Raw genomic sequence first — 15,905 nt, forward strand, 5'->3', positions numbered from 1 at the left:
CTCCTAGTCTGTTTTGTGATGAGGAAATTATGAAAGCACTTGCTATTCCTTCCTAACTTCCAGTAGTTAGTGGGAGAATTTAGGCTGTGACATACAAAGTTTTTTGAGTTTCCCTTCAGGGCCTTAAAATTTTTATCATTTCTCAAGTAGCTGTTGGTAGCATTTCTACCCACACAGGTGCTGAACCCTTTTCTCAATTGTTTTAAACTCTCCCACACGTCTACAACCATTTACTTCTGTATTGTGTAAAAAAACCCAAATCAAAACCACAACAAAAAGAACCCAAAACTGAACACTAAACCCATCAACCCATTAACTCCCCTGAGCATCTTGCCTTATATTTTCACAAACTGACCCTTCCTCGTACGCTCTGGCAAGGTGAATACCAGGACTGGGGTACCTTTACCAGCTGCTATTTTGCAGCCTGCTGTCAAGGTTTCTGCTTTCTCTTTAGCAGTCCTGTTCTTTCAAAAAGTACCACTTTCTGCCTTTTCAAGGGAGAGGTTCTAAAGGGGCAAGTGAGTGAAACAAGGGGATGGAGACAATAGCAGCCTTTCCTACAGGAACGTGCCTAGAGAGAGCACGAAGGTATGGCTACGTAGGGAGGGTGACCTGAGCATGATGTGACTCAGCATCACGCTCGGCTCGTTGCTAGTTTGAACGCTCCTATGGGGACTTCGTGTCCTGCTCCCGATCCCTGTGGTGTGAATTGATGTAGCTGCAGTGAAGCCAAAAGCGTTGCACTGATTTATACCCCTAGCACAGCCACCTCAAACCTTGTCATTAGCGCAAAAGACACATTTATCTGTTCAGAGACTCGGAGCCACGAAGCTTGCACCTTTTGTACTATTTATAGTCATACAAGAGGGTTGTGGGTATTTTTTGCCTCCTGGAATGAAGGCACAGAGGGGATGCAGCATAAATCCATTAGTGGAGTAAACACCAAAGCTTAATTTTATCAATTTAAATTAGAGAAAAGCTTTGTCACAAGAATGAATGTGAATTAAGTGGCCATGAATAAAATTAGAGGAAATATTCTAGTCACCAAATCATTGCATTTCTGGAAAAGCCTCCCCTGGAAAAAAAAGAGAGAAATTAGGGAACTGTGGAGTGCATCAAGAATGTCAATAAAGCACTTAATTAATGGGATACATGAAGTGGAACCAGTAGGAAATAGGATACAGTAGCCTGGAGAGTCTCTTCCAGTCCTGTATGCCCACAAGAGAGAAAACCTTCAAAAATACTCCAAATATATTTTCCTCTGATTTCATCTGGCTACTAAAACTAGCTAAAGAGGAGTGGGGAATAGTTAGACAAGCAAACCTCTATATTTTTAATCTGTTGCTTCTATAGATCACAGTATTGCTGCTACAGCTGAATTTTTATACAGGTAGTATCTATGAATGTTTGAGTCAATGCATATAGGAGCATGGAATGACAAAATGTTCAAACAAGGGAGCATCCACTAACATCAAGAGAAAAACTTCCACTACCAGATATTTAAAGTGGGGATTTACCTGTTCCTCATGACCTATAATTTCTGTGCCCCACATCTAAAAAAATCACTGAAATGAGTGTGTTCATTAGTGCATTCATATTTCTTCTTCTTCTTCAATTTTGTATGAGATCAACGTGCTCTCACACTTTCTACCCACCTGTACACCTGACAACTGTACGACCCATAGCAGCTTGTTCTGGGGACTTTACATGGGGTAAACAAACATTGTGGTTTTGTTCATAGGTAGACAGAACTACTCAAAGACAGCAGTCACTGCTGAATGACTATGACTTGAAAGGAGAAAGGCGCTGGATTTTTCCTCATCAAGATGCAGGCTTACAGCTTTATTTCCCTACTGTTAGGAAAATCTGTGTTTCAGTTACGCACATACAAAAGTTAATCAAGATGCCTGGTGGATTTGATAAAGCAGGTACCAGTCAAAATAATACTGGGGAGAGCAACAATCCTACCACAACTCTAACCCCATATTCCACTTCAATGAGAGTTCAGACTATAATGGTTTGTGTAGCACTAAATAGTCCTTATCTCTAAAAAGTGCAAATCTTACATCTCAGATCTTCAAGTTCAAATCCAGAGGAATGCCTCTTGGCATTTTTGAGCCCAGAACCTGTCAGATACTAGTGATTTTCAGAGACTTTAAACACTCATTAGTTTACTGGGAGCTATGCTGATTAGACCACTGACCTGATTTCATCCCGTTTTTAAGAAATATCTAACCGGGCAATTAAGCACTTTTATGTACTCCAATGTAGAGATGGTGATCAGGCTCCTTGGATAAGTAAGGAAAACAAGGCTTATAGTATGAGCAAGGCTTCTGGTATAAGTCAGGAAAACAGGACCTGGGTGCACGTGCTCGGGTGGATGGACACACAGAAGTTTCGTTGATATCTGCTGGGTGTATAAGCTGTTGTTCAGCAAAGAGCGCCATGGGGCTTATTTAAGCTACGGCGATTAAACCCAGTTACTGTTAAACTGAGCCCATTGCACGTCGTTGGGGGTTTAGCGCAGAGGAGAGATTATTAGTCATGTTAAGGTCACGCGCTAAAAGCTTTGAAAATATTTGTAACAGTTTATTTTAAGGATAGATTCAATTATCACCGACTTCTGATGGCAACCCCATGGGGCCAGATGTAGCAACCACAGCTGTGCAAACAGCGCTCTTGAGCAGGCTGGCAAAGACCCACAGCAAAGAGAGGGGAGAGAGGTTTTGTCCCAAAGGTCTCAAGAGGAGTTTCAGCCTAAACCTGGTTTTGTAGACATAAGAAAGGCCCGGCTCCTCTTCTCCTCGCTCCGTTTCAACCTGTTGCTTAGAAAGGCTGAAGGATCTTGCACATGGAACTATGCCATGGAAGGTATTACCTCCAGCTTTTCTGAGCACTGTGTGCGGGTCTGGGAGTAAAAATGTGGATCGGCAATATGCAACTAGTAACAAGGAAAGGGCATAATCCTGTTTATCACCAACGGGTTAGACAGTAACGCATCTGTATCATTCAAAATGACCGTAGTACTTGCAAAGAACAAAAGATCTTACAAATATCTGAGGCTCGGAAGGTGTTGGAAGGCACCTGGATCAATGTACACGAGTTTGTTGGCCTTCTCAATTCTTCTGCAAAGAGGAAATGAAACATTAGAGGAAATGTGTCAATATATTGATCTGAAAATATTTATGGCAGCCCCATGATGTAGTGGTAGTATATGCTAAGATTTTCTTTTTCACAGCAGAAGATCTACATGAATTCTGCCTATCACGGACTGGCAGACCACATCACCTTTTGATATTGGCAATGGTTTGAGGATAAGTTTCAGGCTGACTAGGGAAAGAAAGGGACAGTTAGATAAGAAGATGGAAAAGACAAAAGGAGATTTCAAATGTTCTTGTATTGCTAGAATTCTTCAGAGTTTACCTGAACCAAAATGCCTTTTGTACTTGCATATAACGAATTTTTATAATTGTCTCCTTTGAATTTAGATCGCTCATTACTTACATTTCATGTAGTTTGGGAAGATTGGAAAACACATTTGCTTCTATGACCTCCAAGGCATCATTCTGTGAGATCTCTCTGAAAAATAATTTGAAAGTCAAGATATTTCAAACCACAGTGAAGCAGAGAAGGGAGAAGTGAAAAATGCGCAAGGAACTTCTTCCTAGATGACCGATAAGTTTTAAAACCAAGGTGGAGACCAGATAAGAAAACAGACCCCAGGAACACTGATGAGATGCCACCGAGGCAAACACCAACAGTTAGGAACAGACATCTCCGAGCCTGAGGTTTGTGTCGGTAATAGCGGCCCTGCCCCTCCTGCTGGCACTGCTCCCTGTGCGTTGGCAGTCAGGCTCTACCCACCGTGGGCTGCTGGATGGCTGACATCGCTAACTGCCAATAGAGATTTAATGACATTTTTTAACTGGGTGAAGGGGGAGTGAAAGGTGACTGAAATAAAACCAGCTCAAAAGTTCCCAGGAAACATGACTCAACTTCAGCTGTAGGACATGCTGCCCTCTTGACCCAGTGCAAACTACAGAGTGTAAAAGGAGGCCACCAGCAGCCCCATCCTTATTACATGGAGCTGGAGACCACAGGCATGAAGAAGTCTTCCACACCTTGGAGAAAACCCCCTCTGATCTCAGCTCTATACAGTTAATGCCCGCTTACAGCCACAGGGCTGCAGAACAGAACTGGACCATTTTCTGTTATCAACACACCAGAGTGCATCTCCTGCTGGTCCCGAGTACATATTTCTTTCCTTCCTTAATCTGTGGGATGGCAAAGAGAGGTCTCAGGCTCTGGTGCAATTTAGAGCTCAGGAGTTCTCCTGGTGAATCAAGCGGGAATCACTGCAGCGCAACCTGTGCCCTTATGCTGGCAGCGACCAGGAAAGTCAAGGTAAGGACGGCTATGTCAAAAGATTCCCCACTGCTGTGTTTGGAAACGGCACAAAAATGCTATTTTCCCAGGCTGACGTCAGCTGTAGGAAGTAAAATTTGTAATATGGAAATGATGTGGTGGTAGTGTGATGGTCTATTGGACTCTAATGGCAAGGGAACTGTGCACTTCTGTGGAATGAAACCTCAGATAAACAGTAAGATTGTAAGCTGGCTGGAACTTCTTCCTGGAGATCTTGTTCTTTTGGAATGATGATGGTTGCAAATGGATTTGAACAGGCCTGGGGTAAAAAATAGGTTGTAATGATAGGTGCACAGTCAAAAAAATAATAACAAAAATTATTACAAGTGGTATAAAAACTATTCCACTTCCTTCTGAGTAACAACTGAACCATACCTGACACATTACCTGCCCATTTAAGACAAAAGCCTTGTAAAAGAAGATAAGTTGTTCAACTGACCTTTTCCACTTTAAAAAATGCCTCAATATTTTGATATTTCTTGGTTTAATAAGAAGCTTTCCCTCCTGTTTCCTCAAGTTGATGTTTTTCTTTTTTTCTTTTTCTTTTCTTTTCCTTTCTTTTTTTTTTTTTTTTTTTTTTTTTTTTTTTTTTAATGGAAAAGATCCAGCTCTCCTCTGCTCTGGGAGCTCTAAACTGACTGGAGAACAAGAAAATAAGAGTACATCAGGGCTGACAACAGGCGCTTGGGAGGGTGCAATGAGAACTGGGATTGCTTAGCAGTGCTGACCCACCAGCTCACATGCCAACAAGTTCCTCATTGTTATTTAGGTTTGAGCAGGAACAAAAGGCTTTGCCTGAGACCAGGATTCCTTCATGCCATGCAAGGTACACAGGTATTGCAAGGGATGTTTCAAAGACTTTTTATCATCTTCCTGTTTTCTCAAAAGTGATGTATTATAGAACACATGGTAGAAGCAATCACCCCCCGTGCTGTGTTTATATGACACTACAAGTCACTTGCTTAATTAACTCGTCTAGAAGTTTCAACAACATGGGATGTGTCTCAGACTTTTAAGATTCACTTTGGTTTTGCTTGTGGCAAAACTTCTGCTCTTTTTTTGGTGGTCAGCAGTATATTTGCCATTTCCCACAATCTGAAAATCAGTTGTCTAGAAAAAAGAAATCCACAGAAAAAGCAGAACACTTAATACCAACAAATCCATTTAGCCAGAAGAGACTTCATGCCACGAAACAGCTCAGGGGAAAATGTTGCAGATTTGTTGGCTTTATACAAACAAAAAAATATGTTAATTACGAAACCACAACATGCTAATGACCTCACCCAACAGATAGGGCTGTCGAGGGCAACAATTTTTTATGATCCAATCTGCTATCTAACGTTGGAACAACTTGGACCATATACCTCCTTTAATGGGATGCTTAAACCCCAAAGTTTCTGCATCAGGAGAGTGTTTTGGCTTTCTGAGAGTGGGATAGGTTATGGGCTTTGTTTGAGTTCAACAAATGAAAGATACAGATCTGATTAAAGCAGGACGTGAGCAGGTCATGACACTTTGGAAGGCTTGGAGAATATATAATTAAGGAAGAAATAAAACAGAGGTAGGAAAATTGGAATCTCTAAGATTGCAAGTCTAAGTTTTTAAAAGATTAAGTTTTTTAAAGACTAAATTTCTAAAAGAAATAAATAACACTCACTTGAGGGGGGTGTTTCAGAGATTTGATTCCGAATTCAGAACCAGAATTCAAAGATGATTTGAATCATTTGAATTCATTTTAATACTCCCATTCACAGGTAAAAAGGCAACAGCCTTTTTTTTTTTTTTTTTTTAAAAAAAAAAAAAACATAACAGAACAGGTGGTGAAAATATGTCCATTTAAAATATTTTTTGCTGTCTTCCGGCTCAAGCAAACAACTACTTCGGTCACTGTGGTTAGGAGCCCCTCAAGACAAGTAAAGGGAACAAAAGGGACACTAGTCAATGGCAGAAGGCAGTAACCCTTCTGGCGCTGAGCTTTGTCCTCCATGTTCAGGGGGTTGCAGGTGGTGAGGGAAAAGGACAAGACCCTCTGTCCCCAAAATGAATTGTGCCTCCTCTGCTACACTTTCTCCAGGAAATCCTGTTAGTGATGACCTTACTTATCATTGTTCTTTGTCATTTTCTGGCAGAAGGCCATTGCTATTCCTGTCCTTTGGGATGTCCATATACCTGTTAAGGCTGTCATTTAAGTAAGAAGGATAAATTAAAAAAAAAACAACCCAAACATTCTGCTTTGGAGGCCAGTCATACACAGGTAACAACAGGCAGCATTAGCCTGGGTTTTGGCTGTATAATTTGTGTGAACAATTTATTCACACCTGGCAAAAAAATGCACACTGTGCTCATGAACACTGTCTTTGATACAGGTATCTGTGGCATTAACAGTACAAGCCACTGCTGCTCACATCAACCAACCAACCCAGCAGACTCAGATCCTCTGCAGAGGAGAGCAAACAGTACCTGCAGCAGCAGCTACAAACAGAAAAAGGGGATTGTGGGCTAGTATTTGTGCAAGTGATTTGTCTTACAGTATAAATATACACAAACAGATGATTGCTCATAATGCATATCTTATTATATGTCATCACAAGCGAAGATGGGACTGTTATTACAATGTTTGTTTGTAATGAATGATACTATTAACTCTACTACTAGCTATCACAGCAAATCCAGACAGCAATTTGAACATCATTTCTGACGCATGCAAGCCTTTGAATAGACGGTATGCAAAACACTCTAGGGGCAATTTCGTGAAAAAATCCAGACCTCCAAAACCCCAAACCACTCGGTGCATCTGCCTAAGCTTAGTTCACACTGCATGCACAGCTCTATTGAAATCCACAGTGATCCTCAAAAGCATAAACTGTGTACTCAGACACAGCTTAAAAGAGGAAAAACCATTCGGTAAAAATGTTTAGCAAAGGGACAAAGAGTAATAGGTTTTCTTCAAAGAGAATATAAGACTTTAAGGTCAGACAACATCACACAACTAAGGAATTTCCCCTAATTTGGCATTAATGCAGAAAACTGTAATCGTCATTCTTTATCCACAAGCAACTAACTGCAGTATGGCAGTTCCATGTGTAATAGCCAGAGCCAGGGACAGGAGGGAGAGAGAGGGAAAACAAAGAGGAGGAGGAAGGTGCTGCCTCATGCCAGTACAGCCTTAGCTTGGTTTAACCTGCCTGCAAAGCTGCCCTTAGGCAGGTCTAGGGGTAGAGCTTCACGGCATGTGCAGCAGAGCCCAGCACAAAGCATCGGAAGGATTCCTCTGCAAACCAGCTGCGCTCAAAGCACACCCCATAAAAATCAAGATACATTGAAACAGCCTTTTAAACAATTCTATTAGCAAGGAATTTATAGTTCATGGCAGTTTCTTTGTAGTCCTCTAAAGAAAAAGTCTCTTAGACTAATCGAAGTCTTATGGCAAAAGCAAGACTGTATTAAACTCACAAACTAATGGTCTTGCAGCCAAGTGGTCTCGTATTTCAAAATAATGAAAGAATAAAAGACCGGACATTTATATGTCTTTTATGATAAGAAATCCTTTCAGGATCAAAGCAGAGCACACAGGCAGGGATAGGGTCATTTTTCCCCTGCTAGGAAATGTGCCTATTTAAAACAAATGTGTGTGTGTGTATATACAGGTATAGAAATTTAACGTAGATGAGTAAATGGAAACCTGCATCAAAAGAAGAGCAAAGCACACGAGTGGCAGAAGACCAGCTTAAGGCAGATCACAGTGTCAGTCCCTCACACGGCACCCAGGGATGATGCTCTTGGGCATGAAGACCTTGTCATACCAGCAGCAGGAATGACAGAGAGTAGGAACTGGTGCCCAACTGGTGAACTTAGCAGTATGGCGATCACAGTAAATGTGGGATTTATGGATTTCCGCACTTCATCTCCCCGTGGCAGAGCAGCAGAGGGGCTGCCCTGTGCGTCGAGTTTTCTCAGGCATTTGTTTGGTGGCTGTGCTTTGCCCACAGGCACGGCACGTGGTGCAAAGGGGGTATCCTCGCCCCCAGCTGCTGCCCTCCCCTGTAGCGCTGGCTGTGACCCCCTCCCTGCAGATTCCTGCACTTTTCCTTGAATTCCCTCCCAGAGCAGGTATGTACATGGTGTATATACATACACGTATATACATCTTTTCACCTTATATTTCCTGCGATATGTCATAACATTATGGCCTTTTACCCTCAGCATTTGAGGCAGATTTTTGTGGCATAAATATCTTGTGGATTCCTGTGAACAATTTTTTTTTTTTTTACTTTATAGGTACCTGAAATCACCAGATACTGGAGTATCGGGTACCGCTTCCCAGAGCAGGCAGCCTCACTGGGCTCTCTGCACCGCCACAAATCAATAGCTTTGCATTGTTTTAAGGGAAAAGGGAAGGAAAAAAAAAAGCCAACATTTTAAATCTTTTTTCACCCTTTCTTTAGAAATAAATACTCTTTAGACCAATTTGCCAGGTCAGTTTGACTTGGTAGTTTGACTGATGTCACAATTTATGTCAAACTTAAGAAGGAATTAGCAGTAACATGGTGTTAATCCTGCCCAGCATTCACTGGGTGAGCACCCCTGGGTCCAGCCTGCAATGTGTCTGAACAGAAAAATTAAACACCCTGCTACCTCTGCCTCCATGTCCTAAATGAAACAGCTCTTATTTCTTTCAGTCTGATCAGAAACAAGCCAGTCTGAAACCTCCTTTTGAAAACTTCCCTCTAAAGTGACAGCAGAATGCTACTACATTGATTTAAACAGGTTACAAAAGAAAAGCTATTTTTCTTAGAAGTATTAGAGACTTTTGACCTTTTAAAAATAGATAGTTGACACTTTCTACTGCCACTTTCCTTGTGAACATGAAAAACTTGTCTCCCTACCATGATTTATTGAACACCAGGGAGTTACAGGCTAATATATCTTAGCAGTTATTGACGTTTCAAAAATGAATTCAAGCACTGACTCTTCTCATCATCTCTTTACTTTGCTGAAGATATACGCACCTTGTACTGACCTGACCCAATAAGTGGGATACACATTTAACCAACTGAGTATTAATAGTGATTTCACACTTAGAGCAAAATAATGTATATGTAACTCTTTGAAGGAGATTATCAGGTGGCACCAATACTACTACGTCTTCCTGCTTTCCCCAAAGGGCATGACACTATATTCTCAAATAAATCAATGCAGGCACGGGAGAAATAAAATGCAAATTTCCGCACAGCAGACGGAAGCAAAGGGGATTTTATTTCTATCGGTGTTTTAAGCACCATCCCAGCAATCCAGATGAAAGTCTGTTGAGAGTTTGGTTGCATCAAATTAATTGTCCATGTAACAGTTTTAAATTGGTCTCTCTAATCTGAAAAAGTGCGCGATTAGTCTGCAGAATTGGAACTGATAACAACCGGATCCAACAGCAGAAGCCACATCATTATAAGAATTGATTTTATAATCAGTACAGTTGTGGGGGGGTGGATATCTTCTCATGCTCTAGCTCTACGGGGATGTATTATACTAGTTTTAGTTTATTGCCAGCAAAGCTGAGAAGCTGTGTAGAGTCGAAGAAGCAAGGAGTGGAGCCTTGGAGGCAGCAGCACCTTCCCACAGAAACGCCGGCTCCGTGCAGGCAGCCCACAGGGATGGGGTCTATAACTTGGTCCCTCCAGCTGCTGGGGCAGATGTGCCTGCTGCCCCCTGCACTCAGGCATCACTAAACTTGACCTGTGACTATGAAAGCTTGCAGAGAAGGCAGAAAAGCGTCTCTAAAATAAAAACACCCACCGTGGCAATGACTTTTTTTTCTGGGATGGGCTCCAGAGGATCTTGAGACCGTCCTGGCAGACAAAGGTGGTTGTGCAGTTGAGGAAGGGACCTCCTCGTTCAGAGATGCTGACGCAAGCATCATGCCCATATCCTAACTCCTTCCATGGAAATGGGCCAGCAGCATTTACTGCCACTTATCTTTCATTACTTCGCACTTGGCCTTGATAGCCAGCTAATGATGAATAGTTTTATTAAGATGACCTGGGTAGATGAGGAGATTACATTTGAGATAATCACTCAGGAAAGCGGCTCAACGAGGAAACGGGAAAAATAATTTATGGGGAAAATCAACAGGCAGACCATCTTGGACTGGGAGAACATGTGGCTTCCAGGACGCAGAGGTGAGTTACAGCCTTTCCAAGCAGACCATCTTGAAGCAGATGTTCCCAGACACTCAGCAGCCCATTTGGAAACGCTTTAAGGAAGCACACATGCACAAGAGGCCTCTGGAGGACAGTTCACTACTAACTCCAATGCAGAACAGATCCAGAACAGCAAGCGTCTAAGATAGGCACAACCAAAATTGTTAGCTAAGAGGGAAAACTGTAAAAAATTTCCTCTGACTCCTCAGTTCTGGCATTAGAAATCTCCCCAGGTTTATGAGAGGACTCTGAGTATTCAGCAGAGCAAATCATGCAGTATGTGACACCCACTTCGATGAAAATAAATCTCCATGACTCGAGCCATTATGAGAAAAATATTAGCATTACCTAATGTTAAACACAATCACGAACACAGACATTATCTTACAGCTTCTAACACCATCCACTACATCTTTCTGATGTCCTCCTGAAGGGATTTAGGTTTCTCTTACTCAATGTTACAGTCTCCCTGTGAAATACTTTTTTTCCAGCACAGAGATTTCCTTCTGCCTTCTTTTCTATTTGCATACGTTCTTCCCTTCCATAAAAACTAGTTACTGTTTCTGTTGGTTTGTGTCTAACTGAGGCCCTGCAAACTCTTACCCCCGAGCTTTGGCTCCAGGCTCAGCCAAGACCCTGCTGCATAAATATTTGTATGATTGGGGCCCTCAGGTATTACCTACCTGGGAAAAGGAGATTCTTTTATGCTTCCAAAGTTAAACCCAAAACTCTGCCTTGCAACAGATTGCCAGAGAAAACACAAGCATCAGCAAGAAGCTACTGAGTCAAAAGCTTTACAAAACAAGTGTGTAACGGCTGTTACTTATCTGATTGTGATACTGTGCTATTAAAAGCAGAAAAAAATACCATTAAGCCCAAACCTGCAGGTTCTGTATTTGGGGATGCAGAGGTGACACACAATACAAACATGGCAATTACATACAATCCCTGAGCCTTTTGCCACGTGGCTGATGGCAGCAAAGAGGAGCCCGATTCAATACATCTAGAGTCTTATTTGACAAACGACTGAACAGCTTTCCACTACGAAACCTTGGAAAATCTCGTGCTTCCACCTGAGTTTCCCTGACACAAATAACTCTCTTCATCAGCAAACACAGCAAGACCGCACACTGATAAGTCAGTCTTAACAAGGGCGAGGGAACATGTCATCAGCTTGGGCCGAAATTCAATATATTCGTACGTTTCTATGTTTGTGTCTGTGCATATACACAACCTTACAACAAAAGCACTAAGAGTAATAGACCCATGGCCACACGATGGTGCTTACTCCCCAAAACCAGCCAGTAGCAGCCTTTCTGCATATCTAGCCTCGTTTACAAGGGAGTTGCTCATATGCCACGAAGGGCTCTGCCACAACTCTGTTCTGTGACACAGGCTGGTAGAAATGCCAGGCAAAGAAAGACTGATCTGCTATCAAGGTTCAAAGACTGACCTGCTAGCATCTGCTGTTGTGGTGCTTTAACGAGAAAGTCCTTGGATCGGGCTCAGCCCTTTGGCAGGGGCCCCGCAGTACTGATTCCCCCAGTGCAGTCTCCATAGGAATGAGGCAAAGCCCTCGAGAGCCCAAAGGCAATTCCTGGCCTCTTGGGAATGACCTGTTTCTCCTACATACAAGCCCTTTGACCTCCCTGGGAGCCCTTCTCCAATTTATCCTGGGTCATATATAACCGGGGACATAGAAGCTGGAGCTAGAGATGATGCAAAATCTGTATCTCAATTAGTTCTTCCATCTTCATCAGGGGAAAAGTAAAAGGAATCTTCCTCCCCAGCCACAGCACTTAAAGAAGGAGGCTGAACAAGAAACGTGGTTTGAATAAAAAAAAGATGATGTTTTCCTCAGAAGATGCTGTGTCTATTTCTTTGTGCACTGCATTGCATATTCTTAACGATATTTTTCTGTCTGGCTTCCTGTACTGATGTAAACAAACTGGAACTTACAGTGTTTTCACAGCACAAGCCTGACAAAACCCTTTTTGTTTCCAGTAAAACACTTTAAAAAAAAAATGCTGCTGATGGGGAAGGTGGAGGGAAATCCTGAAGAGATCCCAAACCACAAAAATTGCCATTTGGAAAAGTCATGGTGATGAAATATGCTTAAAAAATAATAAAAAATTAAATTAAATCCATCATTTCTGGTTACTATCATTGCTTTAGTTGGGACTGAAGGAGATTTCAGGCTCTGCAGCAGAAGGCACGGAAATCCATTGGTTTTCATATATTGGATCTGTATTTCCATTAACATTCTACATTTTAGAAGAGAGCCTATTTTCATGTAATTTTAAATAAGTACTGTCTCTAGAAAGCCGGCAGCTCAATACACAAAAGGACACAGAAGTACATGCGCTTGAAGGCAATCCTGTGAGAGCAATTTAGTTTTCAGATTTAGAGGATTGTTTTCTGTATGTTAAATACTGAATTAAAAATGAAAAGGTAGCTACTATATTGTTTCTTCCATTTGAGTGAAAACAAAACTTGTATTTTTGGATTATTTTAACAGGAAAATGAAGAAACAAATATAACATGTATTATGGAACATGATCAGAGCTCCCTCTGAAAGATGTTCTATCTTGAAGTTACCCACATCCCTACGGATTTGGACTGGATCCCTGGACAGGAGTGTATTTTTCTTACATGCAGAAAGGTACAGCAAACAGAAAGCAGCCAGCAGTACCAGCACATACCTAATTTTTCTATACAAAGGTAGCAGGGTTTTGTTATATTCTTTCTATCAGTTTGAAGATGGCTTTGCAGGATTGCTCTGGTATAAGAGATTCCCCAGGTGAATCCCTTGTGCCCCATACCCAGCTGGCGACCTTCAGTGAGGACACATCAAGCAGCAGCTGAATACGAGGGATTTAAATTATTTTTCTTTTCCGTGAGGGCTATATTACTGGTAACATGAAGTGGTTACGTCAAAATGGCATGCTCAGGAATTGTCTCTACAGTGGCACCTATTTAACTATTTAACCAGGCAAAGCCTCAGACCAGGTGTTTTTGGTTTCATTGTTAGAGTCATTTTGCTCTGGTTTAGTTGATGTTAATCACTTTAAACATACTTCTATCTTTTGGATGTTTTGTTTTGTTTTTTTTGTTTTGTTTTGTTTTGTTTGCTTGTTTTTTAAGTGTCACACACTTCTTAGTAATCAATGTTATATCTTATTTTCAGTTAAATAAATGCAACTCTGTGAGCATACGAGTCCCAAGAAGCCATAGAGAGAATACTCTGTTTATTTATGAGACCTGTTAAAAGAGATTTATGCTACACAGTAGCTGCACTGCTGCTCACATTTTTCGTTATGTGCTGCTAATGTCAATTTAAGGACATTCATCCACTGATGACTGAGACGGGCAGAGAAACTCATGCTCACTTGGAAGTGATCTGAACTCAGCACACTCCTGTCTCCCATCCAGTCCTGTGAGTCTCCTAGATACATATTGCCTCATCATTCAAACTGTCCAGGAGGGTAACAACAGGATGCATACTCATATTCCCCTCCTTCTTAAAGACGTGCAGATGGAAACTCATTAGGAGAGCTAAGATTTGTGCGTGACATGATTAGTTAGTAAGGTGCCAAAGGAGGAGAAGGAAGACCCCCATGAAACAGGGAAGGATGCCCTTGATTTTCCTTTGCGTCACATTTAGCTAAAAAAAAGGTGAAGAGACTCTATTAGACATGACTGGCAAAATCTTCCATTTACCCACAGATGAGGCACGGCCCAACCAAAACCGTCCAACCATCCCGCAGTGCCCCACCATGGAGCGTGGTCACCCACCGAGACACCAGCGCTGCCGTGGGGCCGTGCCAAGGTCTGGCCAAGGGGGGCTACTGCTGAGAGGCAGCCCTGACAGCCCCGGCTTGCCATGAATCCCCGTCTCCTGAGGGCACAGTCTGAGCCCATGGGCATGCAAAACCATCAACCTACCCGTGTGGAAATCAACCATCCATCACACACATGCAGGCTAGATATGAACAAGTGACCTACAGATCTGGGGGGTTCCCAGTCCTATTACCCTCTGCCCGAGTCATTCTCCCATCACGTGAAGCTTGTTGTGACATATTGCGTGTGGGCTACGCGGGGGTTGTGTGTGGGGTGGAGAAGAACGCAAAGTTCACTTTGTTATTTAGTCCTAAAATTATGCACAACTCACTCAACAGACAAATAAAAGGACAAAATGTCTATGAAAGAGGAAAATGTGGCAGCAAGGGAAAAACTTCCTTGTTGCATATTGTATCTTCATTTGAATTCCAGAATAAATCTGAATGAATTATATTTTTTAATTTGTTTAACTATGCTAATAGTCACCATGCACTAGTGGTTTTAGCAGTATTTTCTCTTTATATGTATGACTCAAGAATTACCATAGCAACTTGCTTCCTAATTAGCCTTCAGTTACTAACAATCAATATGATTAGACAAGGTCAGTGCTGGAGTAAGCTCTATAGATTTTTAAAAAGGCTACTGAGAGTCGATAACGGTGAGAAGAGGAGGAGCGGGCTCCTGAGCGATCTCCCCCGAAGGATGGTCACTGCTCTGCTGTTACTCACTCTCCTACCAACGAGAGGAGCTGGGGCAGATGAGAGCTTCGCCACCTAGCCAACTGCAGAGAGCTTTTAACCTGCCACCCAATTCACAAAATATGGAGAACAGAAGCATCCTCAGACCCGCAGATAAAAAGACACCTTACTGTCGCGTTGCTGGGATGGATGTTGACTGCACACCACCAAAATCGAGAATAAATGTGTCATCGGTTTTTATCCATGTAGCTACATCAGAAACCAGTCTCCCGATATGGGAAGGATCCCTGAGTCCTGGAATAAGGTGAGACTGGCCAGTTCACCACAAGGCGCTCCCTGGGATTTAAATCTGTGCAGTGCTTAGCTCCCCTTAGGAAGTCCTCCCTCTAGTGACCTGGGTGATTGTCCACCACCAACACGATTTCTCCCTCATTTTTACCACCTTTTTCAAACTTTAGCATGCTGTCTGTTACGCTGAGCAGCACAGAAGGATGAAAGCATTATGTGCTATTCAGAGGTACTCTGGGTCCTGTGAACACAGAACAGGCTGCTCGGTACTGCCAGATGAAGGCTTGTGAAAAACCACTCTACTTGTTACCATATTGAAGCCTGCTACCAAGAAACACAAGCAAAACCAACCTTACTTTTTAAATAAACAGCGTGTGTGGTCGGTTATGCCCAGGCACAGGGGTGTCACAGATGGACTGTGATCCATTGACTTGCCTCTGTAAAAGCGCGCTGTCGCGGG

General features: G+C 42.3%; 1 protein-coding gene across 1 annotated transcript in view; it reads right to left on the reverse strand.

Annotated features, from left to right (window-relative positions):
* FSHR (follicle stimulating hormone receptor) overlaps positions 1 to 15,905 on the reverse strand; it is an 84,243-nt gene that overhangs the window by 25,815 nt on the left and 42,523 nt on the right. The window contains exons 3-4 of the mRNA XM_055726107.1: positions 3,505 to 3,579; positions 3,051 to 3,125 (exon numbers count right to left, since the gene is read on the reverse strand). Of these exons, the coding sequence (XP_055582082.1) occupies positions 3,051 to 3,125; positions 3,505 to 3,579 (150 nt within the window). The remainder of the gene's footprint in view (positions 1 to 3,050; positions 3,126 to 3,504; positions 3,580 to 15,905) is intronic.

This window comes from Falco cherrug, chromosome 13, assembly GCF_023634085.1.
Source record: "Falco cherrug isolate bFalChe1 chromosome 13, bFalChe1.pri, whole genome shotgun sequence".
Classification (NCBI taxonomy): Eukaryota; Metazoa; Chordata; class Aves; order Falconiformes; family Falconidae; genus Falco; species Falco cherrug.